The sequence below is a fragment of the Pseudonaja textilis genome, chromosome 2, assembly GCF_049901715.1.
Source record: "Pseudonaja textilis isolate UNSWEBS1 chromosome 2, rPseTex1.2, whole genome shotgun sequence".
Classification (NCBI taxonomy): Eukaryota; Metazoa; Chordata; class Lepidosauria; order Squamata; family Elapidae; genus Pseudonaja; species Pseudonaja textilis.
Window position 1 is genome coordinate 161,265,693 of NC_141991.1, and position 15,284 is coordinate 161,280,976.

Genomic DNA, 15,284 nt, shown 5'->3' on the forward strand with positions numbered 1-15,284 from the left:
CCCCTTCTCTCAAGACGGTGGAGCGGCGGTCTTTATGGCCGCCATAAAGAAGCCGTCAACTGGATAAAGAATGTGCAGGAGGAAGAAGAAGGAGTTTTAAAATGAAAGTTTTTTCTTGGTCAAACTGGGACCTTAAGGACATATTTAACACCTGGGAAAGTATTGGCTTGGACGCTACAATGTTCCCAATTGATGTTTTCAGCTGCGAAGAAAAGTGATGAAAAGGGGAAGTTATTCTCCCTCCCTTATGGAATTAACAAATGGACAAGGGAAACCAGCCTTTTGATAGAAGGTAAAACCTAAACTCCTTTGTTATAAGTGGGAAAAATTTTTTTTTACTCTAAGACTTTGCGGGAGGAGATGCCTTGAAGATAAAGAGAATAGAAATTAATTCTAAAAAAGATTTAAAGCACAGATTGGACGTTTTTTCTTTCCCTAATTTGACTTCACCCCTAGAAGAGAAATTGTAAAAAGAAGAAGCTTGTACTCTGCCTGGACTGTTTGATGACTGCGGGATTTTGGGACTTTTGGGAACAGTTTTAAGTTTGGAAATAACTGATTGGCTTAATAATAATAAGAGGATACAGAAAGAGGAGAAAAAACAGTTCAAAATGGCTCTATCTCTTGATGAACTAAAAAAACGATATTTAAAAATAACAAAAGAAGGCAAAGATGTTATGGGAGAAGCCCTTTGTTTCCTAGATATGGCGCTTGTCATGTGTCAGCAAATTAAACAACAGCTGGAAGAAGCCGAGGAAGAAGAAGCCATTTTTAATGAACTAAACGGTGTGACTAAGAAGGAAAGGAGAAAGAGAGGAGAGAAAAGGAAGGACTTAAGAAATAAAAAAATATTTATGAAAGAGAAAAAGAAGATGCAAAAACAACAGAATGCTAGAAAGCAAAAGGAAAGAGGAATGCAACAGAAAGGGGAAACCAAGAAGGCAGAGGTTTGGAGAGGAGGGGGTAAAAAGTTTAGGCGGGCTAAGAAGGAAAGGGAAAAGGGGAAAAAAAGTTACAAAGGTATAAAACAAGATGGAGAAAAGAAATTTTTTTTTAGGGATAATGGGTAATGTATGGTTTTTTTTAAAAAAAAAGGGGATTCTGCAAAGTACACATAAGTATTGTAATAGTGGTATTTGTATTATAAGTAGATAATCAGAACTTTTTAAGACCTAATAAAAGACTAAAATATTAAGGTATAACTTTAAAATGTTTAATAATGAATGGTATTAAGTTTTAATAAAATACTAAAGGGAATGTTTAAAATATTAGTTTAAATATAGTTTAATGGATTAATGTGTTGACTGTTATGGATTTATTATTGTAGTATTGGTTTCTGAAATAGTAGAATGTACTAAGCAGAATCTGATTGGGATTTAGGTGTTATTTTAAATTTTAATTTAGGGGAATGATAGAAAGGCATCATACTCCGATTAGTGATTCCAGGGGAAACTATTCTTTTTTAAATTGGAAATGAGACAGATGTAAATGGAGAAATGGACAAAAGATATAAAAATATTTTTCTTTAAAGCAAGATTAAATATATAAAACAGAATTAAGACGAGGCAAAAGTGGAGAGGAGTTATATAATAGATATAGAATGGTAAACAAGATAGGTAATGGTATATAAGAAGAGCATGAATTCAATTGAAGTCCATACAAAAAGAGGTAACCTGGGGCTTTACTTTCTAAAAGAAAGTTTTATGTTTTTATGTTTATATCTTATGTGTGTGTGTTTAATTAAGAATTAAATAATAAAATCTCGGAGGAAGACTAGATGAGAATAATTATAAACAAGCCAGAGGAAAATATAAATGTGATGATTGAATAGCAGATAAATTAGAAAGGAAATATGATTGAATAATGATTAAAGAGAAACAATGTGGAATTTGGTAAAGGGAATTTACGTGTTTATATGGAAATGGGATAAATTATAAGTATGTGATATAAAACAATATGTTACCTGCCTTGTAAAGATTTACAATGGAAAGAGGTTTTATGTTTTTAATGTTTAATGATGTTTTGTTGTTTGTTTGTAAAATCAATAAAACTTGTTTAAAAAAAAAATCTTGCAGTATCTCTGGACACCTGCATAACTGGATAGAAGCATTCCTGTCAAACAGAAAACAAATAGTCAAAATTGGGAGCATCCTAACAAATTCTGTACCTGTCAACAGTGGTGTCCCCCAAGGCAGTGTTCTAGGACCAACTCTTTTCATACTCTACATAAATGATCTCTGTGATCATATCAAGAGCAACTGCGTTCTCCTCGCTGATGATGTAAAGCTATTCAACACCACAGACAATACTGCTACCCTTCAAAAAGACCTTGACTATGTATCAGAATGGTCAAACAAATGGCAGTTTCAAATCTCAACAAATAAATGCTCCGTCCTACATATTGGCAAAAAAAAAATCAGAAAATAAAATACAGGCTGAATAGTCAAGATCTTGTTGATGATCCAAACTCTGTCAAGGATCTTGGAGTACTCATCTCTAATGATCTAAGTGCTAGAGCCCACTGTAATTACATAGCCAAAAAGGCATTGAGAGTTGTTAACCTAATCTTACATAGCTATTTCTCCGGTAATATTACACTACTAACCAGAGCATACAAAACATTTGCTAGACCAATACTCAAATACAGCTCATCAGTCTGGAACCCACATTACGTATCTGATAAAAACACAGTTGAGAAAGTCCAGAAATATTTCACAAGAAGAGTTATCCACTCCTCTACTCATTGCAGAATACCTTATGCCACCAGACTCGAAATTCTAGACCTAGAAAACCTAGAACTATGCCGCCTTTCAGTCCGATCTAAGTATAGTATATAAAACCATACATTGCAATGTCCTACCAGTCAATGAATACTTCAGCTTCAACCATAACAACACAAGAGCAAACAATAGATACAAACTCAAGGTTAATCGCACCAAACTTGATTGCAGGAAATATGACTTCAAAAACAGAGTGGTCAATGTCTGGAATACTCTACCTGACTCTGTGGTTTCTTCCCAAAACCCCAAAAGCTTTAACCTTAGATTTTCTACTATTGACCTACTAGACTTTCTACTATTGACTTTCTACTATTAGTCTTTCTACTATTTTGGAGCACCAGGAGCTGGTTCCATGGAGAGAAGATTTTCCCTTTCCTAAGAGGTCTGTAGGGGGCGTGCATAAGCGCACCAAGGTGCCTACTGTCTCTGTCCTATTGTTTATTTTTTTATTTTTCTTACATGTATCCATGTATTCATAACTATGTTTTTACTTATACCTATTATCTTGTAAGCAATTGACAAAAATAATAAACAAACAAACAAACAAACAAATAAATAAATAAATATGCTCTCCTCATCCAAAGCAGGAAATGCAGGAGATGGTTTGCATGCTTCACTAAGGATGTGGAGAGACCCGTTCAGACATCTGCACCCCCAGATACTTAAATACTGTTGACCATCTCTACAGCTGCATCCTTGATACTGAGTGGGGTATGACTATGCCAGCTGTTTCTAAAATCTATGAGGATCTCCTTTGTTTTATTAACATTTAGAACCAGGTTACTTTTATTGCACCAGTCCACCAGAGTCTTCACCACTACCCTATAAGCATTTTCGTTGTCATCCTGGATTGTCATCCACTGCTGTGTCATCCGCATACTTCACAATATGATTTGTAGCAGATTTGCCACAGCAGTCGTGGGTCATCAAGGTGAACAGTAATGGACTCGGGACACAGCCCTGTGGGGAACCTGTATTAAAGGAGATGGAGTTGGAAACTTTTTCCAACTTGCACAAACAAAATGTACTGTGTGCCCTACCAAGTCTTCAACTATAGAAAGGTCATGAAGAATGCACTCAGAAGCTTTTGGATCATTTACACAATCATTGCATTTTGTTTGATGAGCAAACAGTTGCCAGTGAGGACTCTGTGCAGGGGCAGAGGACAAATAACAGGGGAACATTGAATGTTAGTATTCCATTGTTTATGCTGTCACTAGCATTAGAAAACTAACCTACCTTTTTGTGATAGAACTATCAGGAATTGAATACACTAAGGGGGGGAATCTCATTTGGGTTGAATTTCACCCATTGATGAAAAATATGATGAAAAGAAGCTTTATACAGAATCAAGTGATTGGTCAGTTCACTGTTCACTGGATCCTAGGTGATCTGAATGACAGACAGTGGCTTTTCCTAGGATTTTTTGGCAGATGCTTCCCAAGGCTTGGCAAGGCTGCTTTGAATCTGCAATTTTACATGGCAAAATTGTATGAGTAAACACTTTTCTGGCCTGAAAGATAAAGCTAAACGATTTATCTTATAGTACAATTTTGTTTGCTTGTTTGTTTGTTTAAAACGTTTATATAGCTGTCCATATTCTAACCAATTCTGTGTGGCTCCCAATCAAGAGTTAAAACAACATATAAAATCATACTAAAACTATAACATTGAACAGACTGAAACCTTAAAAGCAACAAAGATCTGGTGCCAAGTCAATCTTCTAATGTGCAATTATCTAATCTTGGGGGGAAATTCCAGGTCTTCAAAGCTTTACAAAACACCAAGAGGGTAAAGGCCTGCTCAACTTCAGGGCATGTTCCATAGGATAGGCTGCCAGACAACAATATTTAGGGGAAGGGACTAGGGGTGTGCCCACTCTATCTGACCTGGTAGGATGGGCAGATGTCCTTAGGGAAAAGAAGTTTAACAGAAAAGGACTAGAAGACCTCCAAGGTTCCTTCCAGCCCAAGGTTTCTATGATCCTATATAACATGGCCCTGTGCCATATACTAAGTCTGATCATTTGCTTTCCTTCATTAATTCTCCTGTTACAAATCTAATACATAACAAAAGTAATAATTAAATAAGATCTGAAGTGTGTTTAGTTGTAAACTTTAATAAGGCCACCCAACTATCTTGATAGATGGATAAAAATGCCAATTTCAGTCTAAACATCTGGCTAATTATGTGGCCAGCCATAATAATTAAGATGTTAATAATAATTATTAGATATAGAGCTGGAATGTGGGCTGGACTCAAGCAGTACTAAAAATCCTGGATGGGAAGTTCAGAAAAATAATGACAATGATTCATGCCCTTCATTCATGCACTGACATTGACAAACTATTTCCGTGCTGAGGAAAATAGATGGATGTGGAATGTTGCACGTATACCACATAGTGGAAGAAAAAATAACATTGGAAGAATATCTGAATGATGGTGCACTGAACCTAGAATCTCATGAAGGTTTCCTGAATCCACTGGAGAGACTAAATTTGCCTACAAGAAAGACGAAATAACATCCAAAACCAGAAGAAAAGGGACCTCCAACCTCTAGCTCTCGACTGTGACTCCCACACCATTCTACTAAACAAAGCAGAATATGTCTCCCTTGCCATCTCCCTGGTAAGTGTCATAAGATTAGCCGCTTGCAACACTCACAATGTTAGGAGCCTGGTTTGAACCACTGCCAAGAGCCTGAATGCCATCTCACAAGCCCTGGCTGGCTGGCCCGAATCATGAACTCAGACAAGTTTATGCAGCCACATTGGAAAATAGGGCTGCCGTGGACTATCTGCTCTTAAGGGACAACCATGGATGTGAGGCATTTAAAGGAATGTGTTGCTTCGACTTGTCCAAAAATACCCTATTAATTGAGGGAGACATCCCAGTTTAGCAAATATTGAGACCCTGGAAAGTTTGCAGAGAAGAGCAACAAAGATGATAAAGGGTCTGGTGATTTAATTGAATGATGTATGGCTGAGAGAGCTAGGTATGACTAGTGTATTGGAGAGAAGGATTGGGGAGGACATGATCACTGTCTTCCAGTACCATCACAGAGAAGAGGGGTTTGACTTATTCTCCAAAGCACCAGAGGGCAGGACAAGAAATAATGGGTGGAGGCTTGTTAAAGAGGAGAAATTTTAAGGAGAAATTTTCTGACAGAAATTTTCTAATGATGAGATAAATTAATCAATCTTTCATGGTTGTGGGTGCTCCATTACTAGAGATTTTTAAAAATAGACTAGATCAGGGGTCTCCAACCTTAGCAACTTTAAGACTTGTGGACTTCAACTCCCAGAATTCCTCAGGGAGTTGAAGTCCACAAGTCTTAAAGTTGCCAAGGTTGGAGACCCTGGACTAGACAACCGTTTGACTGGGATGGTAAAAGGGGATTGGATTAGGACTACAGCCCCCAACCTTTTGGAGCACCAGGAACTGGTTCTATGGAGATTTTCCACGGACTGGAGGGGTGTGGTTTTGTGTGCTGCCTGCATCCCATGGACGGGGCTTTGCTTTTTTGCCCTGCCTGGTTTCTAGCATGCCATGGCCCAGTACTAGTCGACGGACCAGGGGTTGGGAACCCCTGGACTAGAAGACCTCCAATGTTTCTTCCAAACCTATGATCCTATGTTCTTAAAGTGAGCAGAATTGAAGCCAGCTATATCTTATTGTAAACTGTTGCTTGTAAGCCTACTAAAAACAATGGTATTCCTACTTTTATAATGCTACAGATGCTTCTTTGGGACCCCAAAGATAACTGGCAGCTACAACAATTTGTGTCAGCATCAATTCCTTAATGTCTTCAGTCATTAGTTCTTTGGCAACAGTAGGAATGTGAATTTGTAATTTTGAGATACTAAGATATGATTTTGCTGCCATCTGCAGCATGTCAAATCTAATAGCACTTACCATTAAAATAATTTAAAGTTTGTGGGTAGGATGGACTAAAATGATAACTGAATGTGTGCGACTTCCATAAATAAAAATGATGTTGATTTTGAAGTTGGGCAAAAAATAAACCAGACTTACTTTTAATAATTAAATTTTACCATCCTTATTGCTTATTTCTAGATAAAATGTTTGATTTAAAAGGTTGAGAGATTCTATCATTGCTTCAATTATATCAAATCAATCAATTTAAAATCATTGCTTTCTGACAGAAATTTTCTGAGATAAATTAATCAATCTTTCAAGGTTGTGGGTGCTCCATTAACTAGAGATTTTTAAAAATAGACTAGATCAGGGCTCTCCAACCCTAGCAGCTTTAAGACTTGTGGATTTCAACTCCCAGAATTCCTCAGTCAGCTTCAAGTTATACTTTTGAGATAGCTGTTCTAATTTTTCATTCCATCTTTTTAAAAATAATTGATATTTGCTATTTAGAAGGGCAACTGTCGGAAATCTTGGCTTTGTCCAGGCAGACAGGGACCCGTTCTGATGGGATGCTGGCTTTGGGCGCATTAGCCATTAGGACTTGCAGCTACAAGCTGAAGCCTTGCTTTGGGCTTTCCTCCTTGATGGCTTGGAGAGGCTGATAACCAGTTTGCACAAGCAGAAGGAAAAGCCAAGTTGTGGCTTTGATCTTCATTTACATGCAGAACCCCTTCAGATTTGCTCATGTTTTCTTAGGAAAAAACACACACTTTGAGAATGCTTGATGTGAGGAAAATACAAAATAGAATGGAATAATAAAATTAATATCCAGAAAATTAGAAATAAATAAGCCACATGTAAATATGTTGCAATTTAGTTCTTATAACAAGTTGCAGTTTAACATTTGTGTACCTATATCAATATCAAATCAAATGTGTGTGTGTGTGAGAGAGAGATTCTGAGCCTCTTTAATGTAATTTAAAGTCAGCCTCACCACTGATAAGCTTATGGGTTAAATTATAGAGCTTTTTATTTCTTTTGATTATTTATTTATTAAATTTGTTTGCTGCCCATTATGCTACAAGGTGACTCTAGGTGTCTTACAGCATTAAAATAAAACTATACATACATACATATATCACAACAAACATACAAATTATAACTAAAACTAAAAGATGGGGAGGAAAGGAGCAGAATGTACGGAGGGAGGTAGGGAGGGAGGTAAGAGTTACTATTAGGGTATCAACCAAGCCCAGCGTGGTGCTTCCCACATCGGAGCCTCAAGCCAGCTGGCACTGCTGGATCTTCAGGCTCCTTGAGGAAGGTCAGAAGCCAGTGTCTCCTCAGGGGGCAAGATGTTTCAAAGGGCCGGATTGTTTACCACCTGATTTTTTGTTAATAAGCTTTTTTGGGGTGTGTGTGTGGGGGGGTCACATTTAGTAATCACCACAATAATGTCTAGTTTCCCTCCACCTTCACTATGCAATCACATTTATCTTTATTTCCCTATTGGTTGTATGTTTGTATAGCGTTATTAAAAAACTAAAAGTCCCCAAGTTGAGATTGTAGACTGATTTCATTATTCAATTACTCCAATTGTTGGTATCAAGTTAGTCACATCTAACATGGACTGGGGAAGAATCCTGCCACCAAATTCTGAAAACTCAAAAAAGATTCTTTAGCATTCTTTCTACCTCAAGTATGCAATAAAAGTACACAAGTTGCTGTCCTGGGAAAGCAGTTTTTTTTTAAAGGTAAGCTTTATTCCAGCAAAGCCAGAGAGTATTTTTATGTCGCTTTGCTGGTATAAACTTTTAAAGGTTATTCTCAGAATTGTTTAGTTCACAGTGGGTAAAGTTTAGACAAGGGTTAGACTTAGGGAGATGCAAATTTAACTCCCTTCACAGATTAGGTGTTCTCATTTCAGTCTACTACTTCACAGGTTATTGTATAAAGTACAGGGAAATCCCTAAAGAAGCTGCCTTGAAATCGTGAGCAAAAGTGGAATATATCTAATAAACAAAACAAATAGGTGTCTTGAAATTTTGTGGTACAAATAAATGAGGAAGAAAAAACAGTTGGAAACTAACTTGGCAGTTTCCCCCTCCTCTCTTGTCTGCTATCTGTCTAATCCAGGCTCCTTTCCCATCCTAGATTTTCTTTTCCTTTGTTTTTGGTTAGCTGAATGGTGCTAAGTGCTTTTATAGTGCTTGAAACACCTTCTTCCTGTTTCTCCAAGGCAAGCACTTACAAGATAATAGGTATAAGTAAAAACATAGTTATGAATACATGGAAAAAAATATATACAAAAAAATAAACAATAGGACAGGGACGGTAAGCATGTTGGTGCACTTATGCACGCCCCCTACAGACCTCTTAGGAAAGGGGTGAGGTCAGTAGCAGACAGTCTAAGGTTAAAGTTTTTGGGGTTTGGAGAAAAAAACCACGGAGTCAGGTAGAGTATTCCAGTTATTGACCACTCTGTTGCTGAAGTTGTATTTCCTGCAATCAAGTTCGGTGCGGTTAACCTTGAGTTATTTTGATTTACTTTGGTTTAGTTGCTTTGGTTCTTCTGAGGTATAACTTTTAAGAAATGATAGATTTCCCATGGTTAGGAAATAATTTGAGATAAATGAATATCAATTTCAGATGGTTGGCACTTTCAGGCCAAAAAATTGCTTCTTTTTGATGGAGTAAAATACATGCTTAGCTGTATTTTCAAATTTAGTAACCCACTGGCTAAAACCATCTTAAAGTAATTGCAACAAAACTGATGTTTTGATTTGAATTGGTTTTCCCAATCATTTTAACATCTTAAAGTTGCCAAGGTTGGGAAACCCTGTTTTAGGTAAGCAAAGCAACCCAGAACTCAAATAGCCGTTTCTTGCTTCTGCAGTGCAGGTTGTTTAGAGAGCTTTTAATCTGGAAACTGGAACTCTTCCACAGGTTGAACACCACTCCTATTCAAATGCATCTGTGCTGTGTTTGTGACAGAACACTTCTCCTTTTTTTTTACTCAAATCAAACCAAGAGTTCTAAATTTGTGTTGTTTTTTTATTTTTCATTACTGCTTTGTTGACTGATTCCTGTATGATGGCTACATAGATCGCTTCAATTTCATTTGAATCCAGCCAAGATGGACTAACTGCCATGAACTCTTATTTCAAAAAAGCTCTTTTGTGCACTGCATTTTACATTGGTTGATATCAGTTTTGTTTCTTATTTAGTAACTTGCATTTTGCTCTATTTTGCTTTCCAATTTGATTACTTGGTTTTATTTTTTTTTAAAAAGCATTTTGGTTACTGTACTCCCTAAAAGAACATTCCGATTCCCTGTCCTTTATGTATGCTAATGCATCTCTTTAATTAATGTATACATGGAAACTGGCTTACATTATATCAAGATACATTTTTATAGTTCTCAAACATCTCCTAGTTAATATGTACATGTAGGAATTTCAGTCATGCTCCTTTAAGTCGAAATACAAAAGTAATAAAAATCAGAGCATATATTTACCAAAAGGCACATTTTAATTTATCAACCATGTGAGTATGCAATCGTCACAATGCTAAGCCTTGAAATCTAAAATAACCCTCCCATGTAACTTTATCAAATATAAAAAAGGGATCCAATTCATTCTGAAATTTTGGGAAACTTGCTCCCATTAACCAACAGACTCAACAAAAAGGCAGGTAATCATCGAGAGCGATGAGACGAACGAGAAATAGGAGTTGTTTTGCTGGGGGTCTCCTCCGCTGTCAATTCAGCATCAAGCTCTGAAAGAAGCAAGAAATCTTAGATGGCCTTCAGGGAACTGGCATAGACAGAAAACTTATGGCAATAGGCAGCATATTCAACCAGCTCATATTAATTTATTAATTTTATTAATTTCTCTGTCATAAAAAAATAATCCAGACCTTAAAGAGGGTTGATGAAATTAACACAAAAATTATACTTGTATTCTGGTCTCCCCATAAAATAAGCTCAAAATACGTTTTGACTAGTCCAGTATTTTAAATTCAGACAGAAAATGTTTTCACCTTCATCTAGGCTGTTCTCTTCGTCACTGGAGAAAACAATGGAAACTTTGTGTTTGGAAGTCTTCCTCTTGGATCGAGTAATGTGGGGGTTAGGAGTGATAAAGGCCGAGTCAGTTTTTCTGTTCCCTGCCCGAAGAGGTCGCCGACAGGATCCTAAGAAAGGAAAGAAACATTTAATTTTTCTTTAATAACTGAACATTCAAATCATTGCAAGTCACATCTCATATTGTTCCAAAGACCTGAGTCAGCAGGAGTCATGCTTAAATTTTGTGTTCTTTATCAAGGAAGCAAGATAATACTGTTTCCGGATGATTTGAAGTGTTTAATATAAAATTAAATGTAAAAGTAGGAGTGTTTCAACCAGCTGTTGTCCCCTCAGCATGGGAAGAACAAGTAAGTATAGCCGATATAGTAAGTATAACACTGGAGAGACAAATGTAACAATTTGCAGTAGTCATTATCCTATCAAATCATTGTGAAGTAAAATCTCCCATCTTCATGTAGAAAGACTGTTATGCTCTTATTTCTTCATAGGAAAGCTACACATTTTTCTGCATATCTGCAAAATTAGATGGGAAGATAGATGTGCTAGACCAAGGGTCCAAACGTGGCAAGTTTAAGACTTGTGGACTTCAACTCCCAGAATTACTGAGCTAACATGGCTGGAGGAGGAATTCTGGTTGAAGTCCACAAGTCTTAAAGCTGTCAAGTTTGAAGACCCCTGTACTAGACAGTGCTTTACAGCAACTGAAAAGCCATTTTCATGAATTCTCTGTATATTTTGGTGGAGCTTCCTTACATCTTTTCTTCAACATTAACTTGGGCACCATTTTTCCTCATCCCATAACAGATTAGAGCATGTTCTGGAATGTTACAAAATATTTTCAGTCAATAGTGAAAATTACTGCTTAACTTAGTGGTCAAATATAATATTTTTGCTACAGATATTATTTTTGAAATATGCGAATTAGGAAGCATTAGGATAAAGTGCAGACATACGTGGTACTACTTTCTTTATTGGTTGCAGCACAGGTCTATTACTGCCTTCTTGGTGTGTGGTCTCCTGTGGAGCTTCAGTGAAGGAATCCAGACCCTTGTTGTGGCACTTCTGGATCTTCTGTTCAAATTCTTCAATAAGAGCCTGAGGAATGATATCACATACAGAGCAGAAATATAAACTGTATATCATAGAATTAATTATTACACGTCCATGATCTAGCAATGAGATATTTTTAATTTATCTCCCCTTCCCACCCCCCAAAAGAGGACATATACTATCTTGCTAGCTTGGGGAAAAAAATGACCTTCACCTTCATCTCTGGCTTAGTGGACACCCTGCGAACCCGGCCTAACACAACCAGGAAGTGGTTGTAGACTGTCAAGTCCTGGAGTTTATCAGCAAAGCAGTCGAAGTTGTCTTGCATCTTACGGAGGCCTCGTTCTGTGAGAGGAAGTAAGGTAAGGCAGTATGCCAAATCATGGTGCTGGCGCTCTGTTCTAAAAAAGGGGAAGAAAAATAATGCGGCTTCAGTGGTCAAGGCCTGATTTCTCAACCAAACACAAAGTGCACACTAAATTGAAGAATAGGGAGAAGTGTTGCTCCTAAAATGAGCTGGAACAGAAAGTATGCCTATGACCCCATATCAGGAAGGACAAAACACACAATACCCAAGAAGTGTCCTGAGCTGTGATAATACAACAAAAGTAAATTAATTAAGAAAAGAACCCAGCTGAATAATGCTAGAACCTATATAGCATAGCATTTTATCTCCTGCATAGCCAAATCAGATATTCATTGGAAGATACCTATACAATGGCCACAGTCATAGGTGTCATGGATTTTTAAAATTCCTCTAGAAAACTGTTTCATATTTGATGTATGTTATTCTAGAGTCCACAATTAATACATTTTCTCTGTACAGAATAAGTAGCCAGGTTTGTTGTGCTTGGATCCTGATTTCCACTTCATCCTTGACTCAAGTTTTGAGCCCTTGATTCTGGGATTACATATTTAACACTATAATTGATGATCCTCTTTGCAGATTCAAAATAAATCACTGAAAATCACCCAAACAAAACCAAGGAACCTCAGAATTATAAATCATCTGCCTTTATACAAGATAAGTAATGTAGCTGCTCCTTCCCTCATAAATAAGATAGGTATGGTACTCTGACAGCTTGTTTAAGAGGAAGGAAAGAAAAAGGACAGTGAAAGAGGAAGGTAACTACTGAAGGTGTGATGTTGGAAAATATTTGGTCATGACTACTGGAATTCAAAGTGTTGACAAAGATTAGATGGCAAAGAAAACAGAATGGTTGCCAAGATGACAAGGGAGATCTCTGATCACTACTTCTTTTCTGAATTGCCCTATGAGGCTCAAGAAATTTCCAGTTCCAAGCTTCGAACTAACAAGGGAGGTGGTGTCCTATTCTATTCTGGATTGACGGAAACTTATTCTGCCTATGCACTTTTTCTCTCTGGCCTGCAAGTTGACATGAAGAGACTTATTGAGCTTTACAACAACTAGCCCAGAACTAAAACAGACCTCAGAGTGTATCTTGAAACCAAGGTGATTCAGGCTTAATTTATTCAAGAGAACAAGCTGTTGAATAGTGGGTATTGAAGCGTGTTTCTCTATGTATACACACACACGGGAGGTTCCACCTGTGCAAATTAACCTTCTAGAACATTCTCTAGCAGGCCTTTTAGGATTTGATTTGTCTCTCAAAGGCCCAGGTCTGACTCCTTTAATTCCTAAACCACTAAAATGCTGCCGTATAAGAAAGAAGAATTTGCCACAAGGAAAGGTTGTTTGAATTGTGTGATTGTCAGCATGAATGACCTGTTACATTCTTCCTATTTATCATGGATTCGATGTACATGTGATATGCAGAGCAAGTTCATAGGGCTGGTGTAAAAAAATGGAACATCCAAACTTTCATTTCCTCTGGGCCAGGAATCTAAATGCCACTAATAATATATTTAGTCTCCTGGAAATAGTACTGGCATAATTATTATTCTTGTTAAGCAAGAATATTTAAAGGCATTAAGGTAGCATCAACAGCCCAATAAATCTCCCTGAGACCTATAATTTTTTAATCTGCTACAGTAAAGCAAGGATTAATTGTGATTATTGAAGGATTTTCAAATGCGTTTACCTCCCTTATGCTTGTGTGTGTACATGTGGATATGTGCACATATATTTTTACTATCGTATGGCATCACCTTTACAACCATTCAAGAGCACGTGCAAGAAAATGTGGACATTCAAGAATCACCAGACATACATGTATAATCAAATTTTCTAAGGAGCTCACATTCAAACTTCTGGAATTATTTATGATTAGATTCTGGAAAATCTAGTCCCTTCTAAGTCCCCCCTTTTGTTCCCTCCCCCACACACCACAAAAAAGAAGTAAAAAATTTGATGAAAATGAGAGGCAACATTTGGTTGAAGGCAAACAAAGGCTTCTAACATCTGCACTCAAAGGCAAACGTAATGGAAGCCAAAACCATACTATGCTAGAACCCAGTGATGATTTTGACCATTCCTCTTAGACTTTAACCTTTTACAACAAAGGTCTTCAAACTTGGCAAGTTTAAGACTTGTGGACTTCAACTCCCAGAATTCCTGAGCTAACATGACTGGAGGAGGAATTCTGGGAGTTGAAGTCCACAAGTCTTAAAGCTGTCAAATTTGAAGACCCCTGTTTTACGATATAGTTGTATGTTGTGAGTTAAAGAATTGGACTTCTGGTTTGAGCTTCTTTGGCGACAGACCAAAACCTCATCTCTGCAAGGCTTAGATCTGTGCTTGCTGCTGGAGTGCCCCGAGCCGGCTGGTTTCGGGGCTAAGCCACCCCGTAGAGGTGGTGAAGAGGGGGAAAACTGCCTGCAGGGTTGAAGAGAGCCGCATCTCTCCTCCCCAGCTGGCCATTACTCCCTTTCCCGAAGGCAGTTGTAACGATGGTCAGATATGGCCACCACAAAGAAGAACTCGACTGGAAAAGAATGTGCAGGAGGAAGATAAGAAGAGAAAGTTTTGGTTGACTAGGTCAAACAGCAAAAGCAACAAATAAGGTACCCTGGAATCGAACTATTAAAAAAAAAAACATTGTTCCCTAAGAAGATTTTTAAGCTGCGAAGGAGAGAGAAAAGGGGAAAGATTTGGTTTTTTTTTTTCTCCTTTTCCTTTACTGACAGCTAAGAGACTTAAGCAAGAAATTGGAAAAAAATCCACTTTGACATTAATAGGCATTTAATGCTGAAAATAAAAAGTCAAAGGGATAATAAAGATTTCTGGATAATCAAAAGTTTTTGAAAACAGGAAAGGAGAGAAAAAGAATAAAAGGGCAGGATCTGGAAGGGAGGAGACTGCCTGGAATTAAAAAGAACTAACAGCAAACACTCAACAAGACTCCCAAAAGATACATTCTAACTGAAATATCGCAACAAAAACCCCAGGAAGAGAAAGTGGAAAAAGAAATAAGGAGATATAACTTGGGACTATTTGGATTACTTGCTGATTTCTGGATTTTTGGTTATTGTATTTGAATGACTAAAATCAATCGGGTGGTTGTTTA

The 15,284-nt window shown here is 37.3% G+C and overlaps 1 protein-coding gene across 1 annotated transcript in view; it reads right to left on the reverse strand.

The window, feature by feature from the left end:
• Positions 1-10,048: 10,048 nt before the first annotated feature.
• Positions 10,049-15,284, reverse strand: part of NCAPD2 (non-SMC condensin I complex subunit D2) — a 31,369-nt gene continuing 26,133 nt past the window's right edge. The window contains exons 28-31 of the mRNA XM_026713382.2: positions 12,011-12,197; positions 11,700-11,841; positions 10,701-10,853; positions 10,049-10,436 (exon numbers count right to left, since the gene is read on the reverse strand). Of these exons, the coding sequence (XP_026569167.1) occupies positions 10,357-10,436; positions 10,701-10,853; positions 11,700-11,841; positions 12,011-12,197 (562 nt within the window). The 3' untranslated portion in view covers positions 10,049-10,356. The remainder of the gene's footprint in view (positions 10,437-10,700; positions 10,854-11,699; positions 11,842-12,010; positions 12,198-15,284) is intronic.